The sequence below is a fragment of the Talpa europaea genome (assembly GCF_964194135.1).
Source record: "Talpa europaea genome assembly, chromosome: 5".
NCBI classification, from domain to species: Eukaryota; Metazoa; Chordata; class Mammalia; order Eulipotyphla; family Talpidae; genus Talpa; species Talpa europaea.
Genome location: NC_140071.1, coordinates 25676170 through 25693887, shown reverse-complemented (window position 1 = coordinate 25693887; position 17718 = coordinate 25676170). Strand labels below are relative to the sequence as shown.

At 35.2% G+C, this 17718-nt stretch overlaps 1 protein-coding gene across 1 annotated transcript in view; it reads right to left on the bottom strand.

Moving 5' to 3' along the window:
* Positions 1-17718, bottom strand: part of ITGA1 (integrin subunit alpha 1) — a gene marked incomplete at both ends in the record, with an annotated part of 141106 nt that overhangs the window by 78725 nt on the left and 44663 nt on the right. The window contains one exon of the mRNA XM_084233401.1: positions 6725-6845. Within this exon, the coding sequence (XP_084089527.1) occupies positions 6725-6845 (121 nt within the window). The remainder of the gene's footprint in view (positions 1-6724; positions 6846-17718) is intronic.

Below are 17718 nucleotides of genomic sequence, written 5' to 3'. Positions count from 1 at the left end.
GAAAATTTGACAGAACTTTTAAAAAGTCATTTTACCCCAAGCTTGAATAGGCTTTATTTAAATCATGATACATTGGAAACAGGGCATCAATCACATGAACCCCCTAGAAAAAAAAGTAGGGCATAAAGTAGGGGTTTTTTAGGGAAAGGGCATGAAACACACACACACACACACACCCCATTGCCAATTGACACACACACACACACACACACCCCATTGCCAATTGACACACACACACACACACACACACACCATTGCCAATTGGTATCTCCATCTTGAAAATCTACTTTGAGATGACAAAGTCTACTGATGTCACTGAAGCCCCCAAGCACAGCTGCTTGAACAGCAATTAAAAGGGTGGAGGCACACACAAAAGGGTGAAGCAAAAGGACAAGAGTGGAAAACCCTGAACCAACATCTCACATTTTCCCATTTGGCCAAGTCCTTGCCATACTGGCAATTATCACAATCTGGAAGGCTTGTGTAATGCTGAGCACATTTAAGTTTCATCTGTTCAAAGCAAAATTATTAAACCAATTATGTTTATTGTGAACTTTTCTGAACCACACTGCAATTTGTACTTGGCTGTGCCAGCTCATGCTAACCATAACAAACAGTAATGATCTTGATCAGAAGTGTCATGTGTTACTGAGGAAACGTGGTTTCTGATCCAATGATAGAAAGCAAAATTCATTTCACAGTAATGTCTGAAAGGTAAAGGGGGCATGAGATTGCCTTTTTGTTAGCTTTCAATTCTTTGAAAAGACTGCACTTGCAATGGACTGAGCACTCCTTTAGGAATGTTCTTTGGCTCAGATGTAAGATGGGTCAGAAAGACTTTAAAAAGTAACTTAGAAAGATGCACTTCCAAAAACAAGTGCAGTAAATATGCTTTTAAGAAGGTGACTACCTCATGAGAAAATAAAACAACAAAATCCATCTTCCCCCAAATATGTCAATTATTCTATAGTTTCTTTCTTTTTTTTTTATGGTTAGGAACAAGAATTTAATAATGCCTGTGGTTTGAAAGCATCTTATTTTTTTAAAATATTTTATTTTATATAATTCTTATAGTTTATTTCTTAAAGCACGTCTGCATCGCTTCTGATTTTATAAGCACTTACAGATTATTATCCAAACATGTTTCTAAAATTCATTTTGAATTAGCAGTGCCTGGATCTCTTTAGAACAATACGCCACTGCCATACCACCCTTAAATGTTTAAAATTTTGATTTTTACAATTTCCTTACTTATAATTTCAGTAGGCCTCATCATTTTTGTTGCCTTGAGCTTTCTTATCTTTTCCACAAAATCATTGTAAATGAATTAAACATCCACATGTTTTTAAATGCTCACAAATGCACACATGCACATATTAATATGTAAAGTCTGATACTGACCACAAAGATAGTTACTGTTAATGGTTACTTTTTAATATAGTTCTAATAAAGAAAAAAGTACTATACTGGGACTGAAGAGACTTGAGTTCTGTTTTCAACTCTGGCCCTCAGTAGTTACATTTCCCTAGGGGTATTATTTTTATTGAAAAAAAAAAACTACTTTATTCAAGTATGAATAACATAAAAAGCTGTCCATATTTAATGTATAAAACTTGGTGAGTTTGGAGATAATTATATACACCATCACTACAATGGATACCATCAGCATACCTATCACTTCTAAAAGTTTTTCTGTCCTCTTTAGCTGGTATTAGTATTATGTTATGATAATAAAATAATGTCTGCCCTTCTAGCATTTTTTATAATACACAATACAGTGTTAACTAAAGATCTCTAGAACTTATTTATCTTATATGACTGCAATTGAGGACCCTCTGACAAATACCTCCTTAGATTTCTCATGTAAGTGGTACTGTGTACTGTTTGTCTTGTGTCTGTTTTATTTTACTTAGCACAATATCTTCTAGTATCATCCTTGTTATCTCAAATAGGAAGATTTCCTTTGTTCTTAAGGCTGGATAATACTCCATTATATGCATATAACACATTTTCATTACCTATTTGTCTTTCAATGGACATTTAGATTACTTTCATATTTTGGCTATTGTCATAATGCTGTAATGAACACCAGAGTGCAGACATATCTTCAAGATTCTGATTTCAGTTTCTTTGGTTGCTTATCTAGAAGTGGGATTGCTAGATCACATGGTAGTTCTACTTTTCAATTTTGGGGAATTTCTATCTTATTTTTGTAGTGACTACATCAATTTGCATTCACACTGACAGTTTACAAATGTTCTCTCTTCTCTACAAACTTGCCAACATTTGTTATCATTTTCATTTTTAAATAATCATAGGAGAGTCACTTTTAACTTTATTTGAGATGCATTTGTTTTTTTCACCTATAATAATAGGAAACTAAAGTAGATTCTGTTGTGCTATTATCAAGTAATCACTGAAAATATAGTATATTTCAGGCCCCATTCCTGATGTCAAGTGGACAACAAAAAACTGTGAACCACTTCTTACTCTACTAAGATTTACTCAAATACTTAAGTAATGCTGATATCAGACTGCCTTAAAATAAGAAAGATGGGGCTGGATGAGAAAGGAAACTGCTAGGTTTTCCTTATATAAGAGATCAAAAACCAGACTTTCATAAAATATTTTAATATTTGACTATCCTTTAAAAACACAGTTCATTTTCGGGACTCCCCAGTGGCACAGTGGTTGAGCGCTGGGTTACGAAGCTGCCCACAACCTCTGCAGTGCCGGTTCCATCCCCGGCTGCCAAACAAGGGCCCCACATGGCGCGCAGACCTCTCCTGCTGCCCGTTGCTCCCCTCAGCAGTGTACTTCGTCAGTCTGCCTGCTCTGCTCTCCCCTCTGGCTCTGGTGAATTCTCTTACCCTCCTGTGCTTCTGACTATACCCAGTGCTTGTATAAATAAAAAATAAAGAAAAATAAAAACACAGTTCATTTTCATTTTAATGATAATTTCTCTCTGCATAAGATATTTTTAGTTCGATGTAATCTCATTTATTTATTTTTGCTTTTATTTTCCTTGCTGTTGGAATCAATTCCCCAAAGACATCACTGAAGCCAGTATCATGGAAAGTTTTGTTTATGTTTTCTTCCATGTATTTAAGGCTTCAAGTTTTACATCCAAGTTTTTAATCCAATTTGGAGAAAAATTTTGTGAATGGTGTGGGATAGTGGTCTAATTTCATTCTTTTACATGTGACTCTCCAGTTTTTCCCAGAACTATTAAAAGATTTTTTCCTTTCTTCACTATATACTCTTGGTTCACTTGTTATAAATTAATTGCTCATATAATTATGGATTTACTTGTGAACACTTAATTCTATTATATTGATCTGTTTCTATTTTTATGACAATACCATACTGTTTTACTTAAAACTATATGACAAAGATGTGGTAATCAAGAGTGTGATACCACTGGTCTTCATTTTTGGTAGGATTATTCTGACTAGTCAAGCTCTTTTTGTGATTCTACATAAATTTCAGTAATGTTTGCTCTATTTCTTTAAAGAATGTCACTGAAACTTTGATAAGGACTACATTTAATCTGTATATTATTTGGATAAAATTGTCATCTTAATAATGTTAATTCCTCCAATCCATGCAAAAGGAATGATTTCATTTCTGTGAATCTTCTACTTCTTTTAATAATGTAGTCCAATTTTCATTGTACAGGTCCTTACCTACTTTATTCTGTATTTAATTCTTTTAGACACAATTGCAAATGGGATTTTTTTATTTCTTTATCTTCCAGTGAATTGCTTGCATATAAAAAATTCAACCAGTTTTTGTATATTGATTTTGTAGCCTGCCATCTTCCTGTATTGATATATTCTAATAGTTTTTTAAGTGATGTACTGAGGATTTTCTGTGTATATTATCATATTGTCTCTAAATAGTGATCACTTTATTTCTTTTTCCACAATTTGTATTCCTTTTATATCTTTCTATTGCCTAATTGCCCTAAACTAAGACCTCTTAAACATTAAAATGAAAAGACAACCAACTGAATGGAAGGATATATGTGAACATCATACAAGTGACAACTGCTAATATCAAAGATCTGCAAAGGACTCAGACAACTCAACAAAAAGAAAAAGGCTTAATAAAACCAATGGCCAGAAAAGCTAAATAGACACTTCTAAACAGAAGACATATAGATGGCCAATAAACACATTTTAAAAAATTCTTCATCCTTGTCATCATGAAAATGCAAATGAAAACCACAATGAGATAACATTTCATACCTGTGAGGCTGGCCCATATCAGAAAGAACAGAAACAGTAAGTATTAACAAAGGTGTAGAGAAATAGGAAGCCTTGTACACTAATGATAAGAGTACAGACTTGTCCAGCCCTTAGGGAAAATAGTATGAAAGTTTCTCAAATAGACCTACCATAGGTCTATTTCACTCTTAGATATCTATCTGAAGAACACAAAAATATTAATTTGAAGGGATATATACACTCTTATGTTTATTGCAGCACTATTAACAATAGACAAGTTATGGAAAGAACCTAAGTGCCCAAAGACAGATGAGTGGAGAAAGATGTGGTATACACACACAATGAAATACTACCCCATATATATATATATATATATATATATATACACACACACACACACACTACCCTTATATATATATATATAATTTGTTCTAAGCTACCCTATATATACTAGTTTATATATATATATATATATATATAAAAGATGTATTCATTCCATTTGCAACAACATGGATGAATTGGAGGGGATTATGTTAAGTAAAATTAGTCAAAAGGACAAAGACAAATACCAGATGATTTCACCCAAATGTAGACTATAAAGAAACAAAGCAAAGGAACAGACAAAATTAAGCCAAACAGACCCTATAAATCTGATGCAGAACTGAGGCTACCAGAGGGGATTGGGTGGAGTATACATAAGGGAGAAGGCTCAATGGTAGAGAGTTATGGTTACTTTGGTGGTAGATATGCTATAGTAACATACATCTGAGAGATATGAACATATACCCCTAAAGAATATAGTGTTATAAGCCAATGGTACCACAATAAAAAATAATACAATTTTAAAAAGCCAGTTTATTTTAAATAGGTAGTTTAAGTCTTCACGGCTTGTTATTTAGTATATTGTTTTTTTTAACTGTATGTACTATTAGTAATTAGTGAAAATTTTTTTATATGTTTTAGTCATAAATGCTAATCCTTTAAGAAAAACAGAGTTTTTTAAGTACACAGAGAAATTTGGCCAGTTAGTCAATTCAGCATTGTGTCCCACCTTTAGAGCTACATGAATTGCAGGTATAATGCCTAAAACAATGAGACTGGTGTCTAAAGGGATGACTTTACCTGTCTAACCTTAAAAAAGAGGAGGGAGTAGGACTATAGGATGTAAATACGAAGGATTTAAAAACTTATGGTCTATGACTGGATCTCTTACCTGAGATACTTATGAGGAGATAAGATATATGAAACACCCCCTAGCTTACAACTAGGATGTAATATATGTACATACAAAATGTGGGAAATAAAATTCTCATTTTAATAGTATTTATGGGATTATTACAAAATTAAGTCTAAAAGATAAGGCAGAATATTAAAAAAAATCTTTCATTTGCCAAATATACCAAAGTAATAAATCACTGTTTTCCAAGTAGGGATAAATCCCTTTTTGTTTATTATTATAGTTAGTAGAAAAATGGGTTTGTTTAGTTTAAGTTATTAAACTGAAACAAAGTTTAACTAACTTTGTTCTTTTTTTGGTATAAGGCTCAGTTTTTTAAAATATACTAAAATTACATTAAGTATAAAACAAAAACACTGTGGGCCTCCCTGGTGGCGCAGCAGTAGAGCGCTGGGTTGCGAAGCTGCCCGCGGCCTCTGCGGCGCCGGTTCAATCCCCGGCTGCTCTCCGGCCACCAGAGGAGGGTCCCACATGGCGCACAGACCTCTCCTGCCACCCGCTGCTCCCCTCAGCAGTGTACTTCGTCAGTCTGCCTGCTCTGCTCCCCGCTCTGGCTCTGGTGAATTCTCTCACCCTCCCGCGCTTCTGACTGTACCCAGTGCATGTATAAACAAAACAAACAAACAAGCAAACAAATAAATAAATTAAAAAAAACATGCCTCTATTAAAAAAAAAAAACAACCAAAAACACTGTAATATTAATTTGGGGTATTTTTTAATAAGTTAAATATGCTTTAAAAGTCATGTCTAAAGTGCACTTAGTCATTATAAAGATACTAAAATGTATGAAAGAAATTTAGTAAGGATTATTATGACTCATAGACCAAACTCAGTAAAGACCAAAATATAAGCCCATATTATAGAAGTTATATTAAAATTTATAAGACAGCATTTATTCTGCTTTCCAATCCCTCTTGCTGAATTTAAGCCACTCTAAAATGAGAACAATTAAAGAGTTCTTGCCAGAATAGCATAATTACAAAACAAGAATATTTTGGATAAAGACCTTCTTTGAGGTCAACCCAGACTCCAACAGAAATCACTAATGACTTCCTCTAATATTGCCAAGGAATTTTTCTTTTTTTCATTTTTCAATTTCCATTATCAAATGATTAGCTGGCATTTTCTGCCATAAGTGATTCACTCTGTGGATGTCTCATTCATAAAACCAACTACAGCTGAATAACACTTTCCATTATCATGTAAAACAAACCAAAAAACATCAAATCATAACAATGACAAAAATCCCAGGGCTTACCATTTCCCTTCTTCATTTTCATATTGTTGAACAGTATATCCAAACATGTCCTCCACTGGGCCACTGAAAGTCATTGAATTTTTCACATCAACATTGAATGATATGCAGAAGCCTAGAACAACTAAGAAGGAAGATAAGGTCCAGTTACACAGAGTTCACTAAGATGCCAAGCAGGGTTTGAATTATGGCATGCATTCTTGAAGTTCTCATTGATAACTGTGCTCTTATCAAAAAGAGCAATGCCACTCACAGAATGAGAACTAAAGGAAGGTCTATGACACTAATTGTATTGCTGACTGGAAATCAACATAATGACTGAAAAATACAAGTACTGACATTCAAACAAATCCCATAGTGATTTAGTTCTAGTACCATTCCCAAAGCTAAAGATTTCAGAATGAGTGAGAAAAAGGGCTTACATATGACTATAGCAGTTGTAGACAGCGTGCAAGTAGTGAGTCCTACAGCAAACCATGGCCTCTATGAAATGTAAACGACTTAATTTTTCCTGTTCTGATTACAGAGGATGCAAGTATCACCATTTAAAGCCTTCAGAGAGGAAGCTTTTCTTTGTTGCTTCCAAAGAGAAGGCAAGCTGATTATTTCTACTCAGAGATGGACTCCTATGCAGAACTGGGATTGGCTTTTCTTTTCTTTTTTTATCAAACAGTGAGTGGAACTTCATACACACTAGTCTCCGTAAAGTGTTGTCAGTGATAACCTTGCAGGTTACTGGTGAGATTAAATCAGATGATATATCTACGCAGTTTATTCAATGTTTGACACTTTTTACCTATTAAATGAGGGTTTATTCTCTTTAATTTCTGTCGCTCAAGTAAATGAAACTCTTTTTATAAGAAACTCACTCCTAGAAAGTCTCAGAATAGTTTCAAATTCTGCCTTTGGTACTGGATTTTCAAGTGTACTTGTGAAGTTCCAAAGTACTCCCCTCCTACATGCAATTAAAAATTAAGAATTCTTCCCAGTGAGTGTAAGAGCACTTAAAAATCACAGTGTCATCAGGTATATTCAGAGGTGATTAAATTCACTCTCCTTTGTTAAAGCCATAACCTAACTAAAAGTATTCTGAAAATTTCTTTTCTTACTGTAAGCTCTTTCATAAATATAGTTTAAGTCCAAATGCTATGCTAAATTCATCCTGTGCTCTAATTCATATCTTCAAATCTTAATGACAATATTAAGTACTTATCTGATGCATAGGATTATATGTAACTTAAAAAATTTAATCTTCAAAAATACTTATGCATATTTATTTATGGAAAAAAAGATACTTCTGTATACCTATTTAGAAAGTCTTTCCTGATTTACCACCTGGGAATAATTTTTTGCTACTAAACTCTCCTCTTTTATTTAAAAAAATTTTCTCAGAAATAATCATTAAATATTATCTATCTTATAGTTATTGGTGAAGTTTCCCTCTCCCTCAGTGACTGGAAAATTCCTAAGAGCAGGAACTCTCTAAATTATTTTTCTTGTCCCTTCTCAAATCTAGCACAGCTCCTTCACACATGGACAGCAACATATTTGTAGAATGAAAGACAACCCATGGAAGAAGGAGGCATAACAGCTATAGTCAGAGGCAAACTGGGATCTATTTCATCTTAGTTAAGATTTATGGAGATAGCAGTTTTTGACTTAGATTTTTAAGGGGTGGGAGAGAAGGCAAGTTGGCAGCGAGTCAAAAACATATCATAATGACTGGGAGAGTCTGTCAGTGATGAGACATAAGATGAGACAAATGTGCCTGGTGGAAGATGCCGACAAAGAAGGGAAGGGTAGCCCAGGTCCATTTATGTACATTTCCCAATCATTTTTCAAGGGAGAGGGAAAACAGCTGGCTTCCATCTTCTCCATAATAATCTTTCATATAGTTGAAGATAGTTTTAAATACTTTTCATTTCACTCTCCTAAGCTATACTTACATCTTTCCTCTTTTTTTTTTACACTTTCAATAGATTATTTTTAACATATGAAATACCAAAAAAAAAAAAAAAAACCAACCAGTTCTTTTGCAGCAGAATTTCTCATTTTTGGTGCTATGTACCTTTTGGATAAGAAAATCCATGATTATGAGGGACTATCTATACTAAAACATATAACCTATACACCTGACAGTAATACCTCCCGAGTTGTACAGAACAAAAATATTTCCAGAAACTGCTAAATTTCCCAGGGACCAAATTCATCTCCTGTTGAAATCCATTATACAACAGATAAGGACCAGAACAATATCACTGGTGACTTTGCTGAAGAAGGTGACAGACAGTAAACCAATAGTGGCTTGCAAATTAGTGGCATCTACCTTACCCAGGAGCAGGTGAGAAATCCATAATCCCAGGCCCCACAGAGATTTCTTGAATTGGTATCTTTATCCCAACAAGATCCCCAGGAAGGAAGTCTGATTCCTGTTAAGATTTCAGAAGCACATGGAATATGGTAGCCCTCTATCATAATGTGATACAGGTTACAGAATTTGTCTAAATTAAAAGCATTCACCAACTTTTAGGCAAAAAGGGAGATGGATTCACTTTAATGAATGTCACCCCTCTCAAAGGATTTTTCCAGTACTTCATCATCTTTAGTGTCTGCTCTCCCAAAGGCCATTCATGGTACCCATCAACGTAAGAACAAGAGCTTTGGTTTCCTTTTTGGGCCTGTTTGTTTATTCTACATGTTGTGTGGAATGTCCGGGGGTGTGTGCTGTACTTATTTTTTTTTTCATTTCCTGTCCTCAGAATTCTACAAGGCAATTTGCCCAAAGTGATTGTAAATCAATCTCTTTCATGTTTCCTAAGGCACCAAAGAGACTGAAGCACAAGAGATGACATAAAAAAATAGTTTACATCTTGTTCTTTTGATTTAAAGGAGTGTATAAACAGTAAAAGCAGCTTCTCATAACTTTTAGTTCAATGTTCATTTTGTTATAGTAAGTTGTCTCAGAACGTTAAGTGCCAGAAGTAAAGCAATTAAACTTATTTTCAATAGAAGCAAAATAACAACAACAAAAAATGTTTCAACATACAAAGGTGCTTTATGGGGCATTACAGGGTTAAAATGAATTAAAACATAAAACATAAACAACAGTCAAGAGTCCAAATGTAAATTCTGATTTCACATGTACTAGAAAAGATTTTGCCCCCTTCCTAATAGTAACAACTATGTTGCATTACAGTGTGTTACTCAATTTAATTTGCCAACTACCATACCATTCAATAAGCTATTCTCAGATGAGGATTGCAGAGAAATTTGCCCCAGGATTTCCAAATCATTGACATTGTTCAATTTTTATATACAGTCCTAAAACTGCGAAAAGCTAGTAGAAGGTGACATGGGAATAAGTTTAGAGGAGAGATTATATTAGTTGATGTATTTCCACCTCCCCAAAAATAGATTGAGGGAGAAACTCTTCGGTGGTGTTGCTGGGCTAGGAGGGTGTTGCAATGAAAGGAAAGTTGGAGAAAGGAGAGAATCATGGCCACTGAGTGCCAGACAAAGCCTCAGAAGGGATTTCAGGTAAATCATATTTTTTGGTAGAAAAGAAATGAACATGTTTGCTCCTCTTCAAAAATGGTTTTATGTGTTATGTATCTAAGGGCTGAGACTGAAAAGGAAGATGAGATTGTCAATATTGAAGGTTGTTTCTTGTAAAAAAGATTTTTTTTTTTGGTGGGACCCTCACCAGCGGCCGGGGAACAAACCAGCGCTGCAGAGGCCACGGGCAGCCTCACAGCCCAGCGCTCAACCGCTGCGCCACCAGGGGAGGCCCTAAAAAAGATCATTTTGTGAATAACTCCAGGATAGAATTTTGATGTGTGAGATAACTGAACGAAGGAGAGGGAGACGTAACCTACAGTGGTACAGTGTTTTCTGCTCACAAACATTTTCCCACTTGCAAATATTTTCAGGTAAATAATGGTGATGACATCATCAATAAACCCTGGCAGTTAGGCAGGATGGAGTTCCATCTTCCTTTTTAATGTGTCAGGAAATTGGAGCATGGAGGGGCTAAGTGATTTGTCCACGATCAGTCTGTCTTAGTAGCAGAAATGGACTTCAGCTCTGGTTTTTTAAGGTCAAATCATAGACTTCCTGTGATTATAGTGTTTTTGTGTTGGTCAGATTAATAAAAAATAAGCCACCCAGCTCAGCACAACCCTCAAATGCTTTGGAATATTTGAGGGTAGGACCAGCAGGAAAAAAATGACTGAAGGGGCAAAGTCTGGGCACCTCCAGAGGACATAGACTCCTCTAAGTCTTAGGAAAAGTCATCGCTGCCTCTTATCTGCTTCTTAATGAAAAAAGTCTGTCTTTCACTGGGTGGCTCAGAAATTTTAAACTAGGCATATCCAGATTGGAGTATTTAAAAGTTAAGTGAATTCTGAGTATCTTAAATTCCAAGCCCAAGGCAAGAGGGTATCAAATAAATGGTGATCAGGGATCATATTAAAATGTTATTGCTCTTACAACAACTTCCTACACACATTTATTCAATCTAGAAATAACAGGAAAAATCATGCCATTAACACTATGAAAGAGTGGAATGATTACACAATATTAGGATAAGAAATAATAATTGCGTGATTGCAGTTAATTAGTTTTTAGGGTAAATTCCCCAGCAGTATAGAAAGATGGTGATTTTTAGACATACATAATTAGGGACTTAAACCTGGCTCTTTCACTTAATTATTTAGTTAGTTATTCATATGTATTAAACTATTCCACAAACATTAATCAAGTCTTTATTTGGGGTTGGACATCTGCTAGGCTCTGGAAATATAGTTATAAAAAGACAATGCTCCTGCCTTCAGAGATCTTACCGGCCAGCTAAGAAAAAAATATAGCAAGTGGGCCTCAGTTTATCATATTGAAAATGAGTTAACAACAGCCTTCCCGGTATTAACTGCTTTGAGGAATACAAATTACACATGTCGGAGTAAAGAATGCTTAATGAGTGAAACTGCTTTCATAGGTGGACTCCAGAGCCAGGGTACCATCTGGTTGTTGAGTTTTCTTTGGAAAGAGGATATCCCCCCATTCTGATGACCATTTATATCTTAAAAAGTGATACAGATGTGAGGGATCAGTGGGGTAGTACAGTGGACTCATTGACTCATTTCCAAAGAGAATTTCCTGTTTCTAAACCTGACTGCAATGACATATGTAAAGAAAATCTGGAATAAGTGTCTTCCAAGTGGAAGAGTGAGCTGAGGAGGAGTGTTAAGTCATCCCCCGCCTTCCAATTTGATCCTTAGGACACTCACGTCAGTCTCACAGATGTGCTCTGTATTTATGATACCACCCAGGTTCTGAATCAATAGCAAGTTAAGGTTTCTCTGACTCCAGTGACAACCACCCCCCATAACCTATTTCACTTCAAATATCACAAGTCTATTCCGAGGGCAAGATGAGCTAACAGCAACTCTTCTAATACATTCAGTCATGATAATTAAGTCACTGATTTGAACTACCCGAAAATCAGAAAGTACACCTAGGCAGTGCAACCCCTATGCTACAGGGGTGTAGAGACACTATATTCCCTAAACCTGAGTACAATCTGGGTACCACTTACCTTTGCTGTGGAAAGAGCTCATCCACCCCTACTCAAATGGATATGAATAGCTAAAGTCACTTTTGCTCATGATAATTAATGATGTGATCCATCAGGTACTTTATATGACTCTAAACTTACTGCTTTTTCTCAAATTTAGATGATATATAGTCAACTTTGAAGCACTCCAGAGAATTGAAAGAAAAACATCTTAATGACAAGAGGTGGGAAAAATTGAAAACCCTTTTCCTTACCTTGCAATATATAGTAAACCATCTTTATAATATCAGTGCTGTGGATCTGATATTTTATTTTTATTTTTTTAATATTTTATTTTATATAATTCTTACATGATTTTTCATTTTTGCACAATGTATGCATTTTCATTTTGGTTATAATCCCCATACAATTGCAGCCCCCTAGAGCCTCCCCTGGTGGCTCAGCGGTTGAGCGCTGGGCTGCGAGGCTGCCCGCAGCCTCTGCAGCATCAGTTTGTTCCCCGGCCACTGGCAAGGGTCCCACAAAATAAAAAACAACAAAAAAACCCAATTGCATCCCCCCTTATTTTGACCCTAATCCTTCCTCTCCACCCCACCTCCCCCATAGTATGTCTCTGGTTTATAGTTGCTTGTTGATTTTGATTTTTACTTTGTATTAATTAGTCTTTTTCCTGGTCCCTTATTTAGGCTTTCGAAATTCCTGCTATGAGTGAGACCATCCGGTATTTTCCTTTTTCTTTCTGACTTACTTCGCTGGGCATGATCCCTTCTAGCTCTATCCGTATGTTTAACTGGTTAAATTATTCTTAATAGGCTGAACAGATCTCAATTTTGGCATACATGGTTGCTTTAAAAGATAAAATTTGACCAATAGTATGTGAGTCTGTCAAAAAAAAGTTATAGTACTACATCATTCTAGTTCATTTGAAATCAGAGATGGTTATTTTTACAATACTGTAGTCTTGGGGTGGAGCTAAAGGAGTCTAATGGTGAACACACAGGTGATAAAAATAGAACAAAAATAAAACAAACAATATTAGATGGAAATTACATCAAAATCTCAAACACAGGAAGTCAATATTTTGTGGGGAAAAAAAAATACTGCATCAAATTCAGCATCTCCTTCAAACAACTGAAACTTCCCTGTGGTTATATAAGAAAAAAATCTGGCTCAATCAATTTCACCATTTAAAGTTCTTTCATCAGAAATGATGTAATATGCCAGCAAGATATCTACCTCCATCGGCAAGTGCAGAAAAGCCAATCCAAATAAACACCTCGGTATTCAAGCATTTTCCAAGTTCCATCCCAGCAAGCTGCTTTTTAACTTCAGCTTGCTTTAGTGAGCCAATTGTTTTAGCTTTGAATAGAAATATCCTATGGACCCCCAGTTATGACAAATGGTGTTTGAACTTCAAAGTGAATGTGTATATACGTGTGTATTTGTGTATGACTGATGGGGAAAAGGCACAGAGTTCTAATTCTTGGCACATAGTAGGTGTTTAATACAAGTTTGCTAGATGAGCAGGATGTAATAAACAGAGAAATGAAGATTTCGAGAATAAAGGTCATTCTGGCTGTAAGAACTTATCCCCTTTCATAAGTGCTGCCCAGAATGCTAAACTCCAATTAAGTGTTTCCCAAACATCCTTTGTTAAAAATCCCCTTTTAAATTTTCTACATAAGTTTGTTCTTCCACAGTGTTTGTTTTCCTTTGTAGTATCTACAGACATCTGCTCTTTTCCCATATCCTCCCACCACAAATAACTGCCATCTCTGCCAGTTTCTCTCAGCCTGCCCTTCTCCTGAAATTCTTAAATAGTGTCAGAACTCATTGCCTCCACCCTATCGGCATCATCTTCTGGCTCTGTGTATTACAGGATAAAAAAGCTGCAGAACCTCAGGGGTCCCTGGATCTCACTGTGGGAAACACTGACTCGTGTGTTTTTGGAAGCAACATGAGCACAGAGCTCTGTTCTGCAGCTGCCCTGGCAATCCTGAGAGTTGAACTCATTATTTTCTGTGACTACAAGGCATGGACGCTGCATATGGAAAGGCATATTCCACTTCAAAGCAGGCAGGCTTGCATCCTATTCAAGTGCTGACCCAGAAATATAAGATACAACATATTTGGAAGTTTAATAATGTGAAGAAAGTTGTACTTTTGTTAGTGAAAACTTCTCTATGCTTTTATTAATTGACATATTTCTTCTTAGTGAGAAGGGAAGACATTGCCAGCCTTACGGTTCATTTTGATAGTGTGCCCAGTAGGTATTGTTGAGGACCAGGAAATCAAAGAGATAGCACACACTCTAAAGTAATTTTCAGTTTGCCTGGTAGTTAATCATTTTGAATTCCAGGCACTGAATTGATTGATTTTCCCGTACTACTGAATTGGCTCATTTTTCTGGATCTCTTGGGTGCTGGCTTTTGAAGACCATATACCTGTCTTAGAGTGTGAGACACAGTTACCTGAAGTACTTCCATTGCTTCACTGGGAACAGTGTGCTAATCCTACTTTCTTGCTTGTTTGGAAGTTGAATTGCTCCAGTGAAAATCAGGAATTGAACATCACTCATATCAGTGTACACACTACTTTGCTTTTCTCACCCCTGAAATAACCTGTTGTACTTGCCACCAAAGATAATCTTAGGGTTAGCAAGGTGGTGTATATATATATATATATATATATATATATATATATATATATATAAACACAAATATATATATATATCACTGAGAACACATATATAAATTAATTAAATACATTGAAGAGAATCTGTTAATAAAGGCACAGCTTTTTATTCGGGTTCTTTCTTCTAATATACCAATGAACAGATTACATAATGGTAGCAGGATAAGTTTTAACTTTGAGATTGAATCAAGGACATACCAAAATGTGAAAAAAGGATTATCAATTGACCTAATGTATAAATAGTACACTCTCTTTTTCTTAATTGTACAAATTAGAGTTTGTAGCTAACACTGCTAATGTAAAAACTCAGGTGTAACAGAAAATAAAATAGAAATTAATGGAAAAGAATAATCATAGAAATTTCAAGTACACACATTACTTGAAAGCATTATTTAGATTGCTGAAATTTGAGGAGTAAACTTTAAAGCTTATTTAAAAATGTGCTATAATCTATAACCTATAACCATAATATGCTATAACCTATAAGACATAAGATATACCTCATATAGTGAAACTTGAAAATACAAATCAGTTAAATTATTTAGACTAGAAAGTAATACCAGCATTTACCAGTCATAATACTCTTTCAAAGAGCAAGCTAGCTTAGACTTTTAAAAATGTCTTAATGCATATTTTCAAGATCAAAACTAACACATAAAATAAAGTCTCGGGCCTCCCCGGTGGCACAGCAGTAGAGCGCTGGGTTGCGAAGCTGCCCGCGGCCTCTGCGGCGCCGGTTCAATCCCCGGCTGCTCCTCGGCCACCGGAGGAGGGTCCCACATGGTGCGCAGACCTCTCCTGCCACCCGCTGCTCCCCTCAGCAGTGTACTTCGGTCCTTCTGCCTGCTCTGCTCCCCGCTCTAGCTCTGGTGAATTCTCTCACCCTCCCGCGCCTCTGACTGTACCCAGTGCATGTATAAACAAAACAAAAACAAACAAGCAAACAAATAAAGAAAAACATGCCTCTATTAAAAAAAAAATCTTTAAAAAAAATAAATAAAATAAAGTCTCATATATTTTTATTTTGCTGTGGAACTCAAAGGGATATAACATTTAGTTTGCCTGGATCTTTCCCTTTTTAATTTGCCATATTACTCTGAAGCAGGAGGCAAATTATGCAGATTTAATATATTTCCTTTCTGAAGGAATATGATTCTCTAAATATTTTTTTATTTAATGTACCAGTGGTCAGTCATTAACATTATTATGTTAAGGCTTCATGAAACTCATTAACAAAATGAAATAATGTGTCAATTCCGATAGTACATCCTCCAAATCAAAATGTGTAAGAAAACGATTGCTCATCCTAGAGTTACCCCATAGCTTCAATTGGCAATTTCAAACTCCGGATATACAAGATGCCATTATTGATTCTCTCATACTGTTGGATAGGCTAATTTTTTTTTTCTTGATGGCTGAGTACTGTCTCTAATAATACATTACCACTTAAACTAAAATGATTCTGTTTAATTTTTCTCCCTCCCTAGCTGCTTGTTATTTATATTCTTCATTATATTACTCACTACCAAACATTCTCTTCACACAAAGCTTTTTGGTACTTCTCCTCAATTTAAAACTATCAAGAGGAAATAAGGTAAGCTATTTTATCAAGATGAAAATAACTTGTTATTCACCTGAAAACTATTGGAAAATAAATTAGAAACTATTTGAAAGGACACTGGGGTTTGTTTATAAGGGCAAATCTCAGTAGCCTGGAATGTTGAAATATTTCAGATGGCAAGGGTTAGTGGAATACTGTTTTTCTTTTCAGGGAAAAGAGATAATTTTTTGATGTCTTTTTTTCTGCTTTGAGATAGCTCTAAACTTGTGTTCTCAGCTATAATTGTTCTTAGACCATGATGATCTCTAGCACTTAGAACATTAGTTGAACAGTAACATCCTTGGATCCAAACTCTATTCCTATCTGGTAGCATCATCTTTTACATTCTTTCCATTAGTCCACTACGGTATCTTGAAATTCAAGTAAATACAGATGTTATATCAATAACTCCAAGAACTGGCTGCTAATATTTTCCTTAAATGGAAGCATTCTAGTATTCAGAATCACAACTCCAGTGACTAAGTATTTGTTAACTATAAGGATCTTAAAAATTCAGGTAGAGATTACCTGAAAAGGAAGTGCATAGGATAGAAAAGGAGATAAAATGTGACTTTAATTTGTTGCCTTTTTAGAGGAAAATTCTTATTTCTGATGTTTCCTTTCATGTGGCAGGAGCTTCACTTGCTGTCACTCTTAATCTGTTTGTATGTCTGCCCTCCTTTCACACTTAAATGATGAATGAGTTTGTAAGGAGCTCTATGAGTTTTTTATAGGAATGAACCTATCCATTGAATAAAATAGCTTTGTTCTATTCTTCCCATATCAGCCTCTCATCTGGGGCTGGAGGGAAAGTCATTTTCACCCAAAGATCAATAATAGGAACTTCATTTATCAGTTGGGTTTGATTCTGATTGTCATTTCCCAATTGGTTCTGATGCAAGTGAAGAAGAGATTTGCTCATTATTGGGCTTTCTCAAAAATCCTAATAGTGTTTCATTTCTTATAAAATTTAACAAGTATGGGTAAATGTTTACATTTCACAAAACTGAGTATTGGTCATAATTGTGTGTATTATGTTATTCCTTTAATGTTCTCAATTGTTTGATGTATTTCATGGTTTTAAAAAGTTTATACATTTCTGTGTTATAATTATCATATGTTTAAAGATGC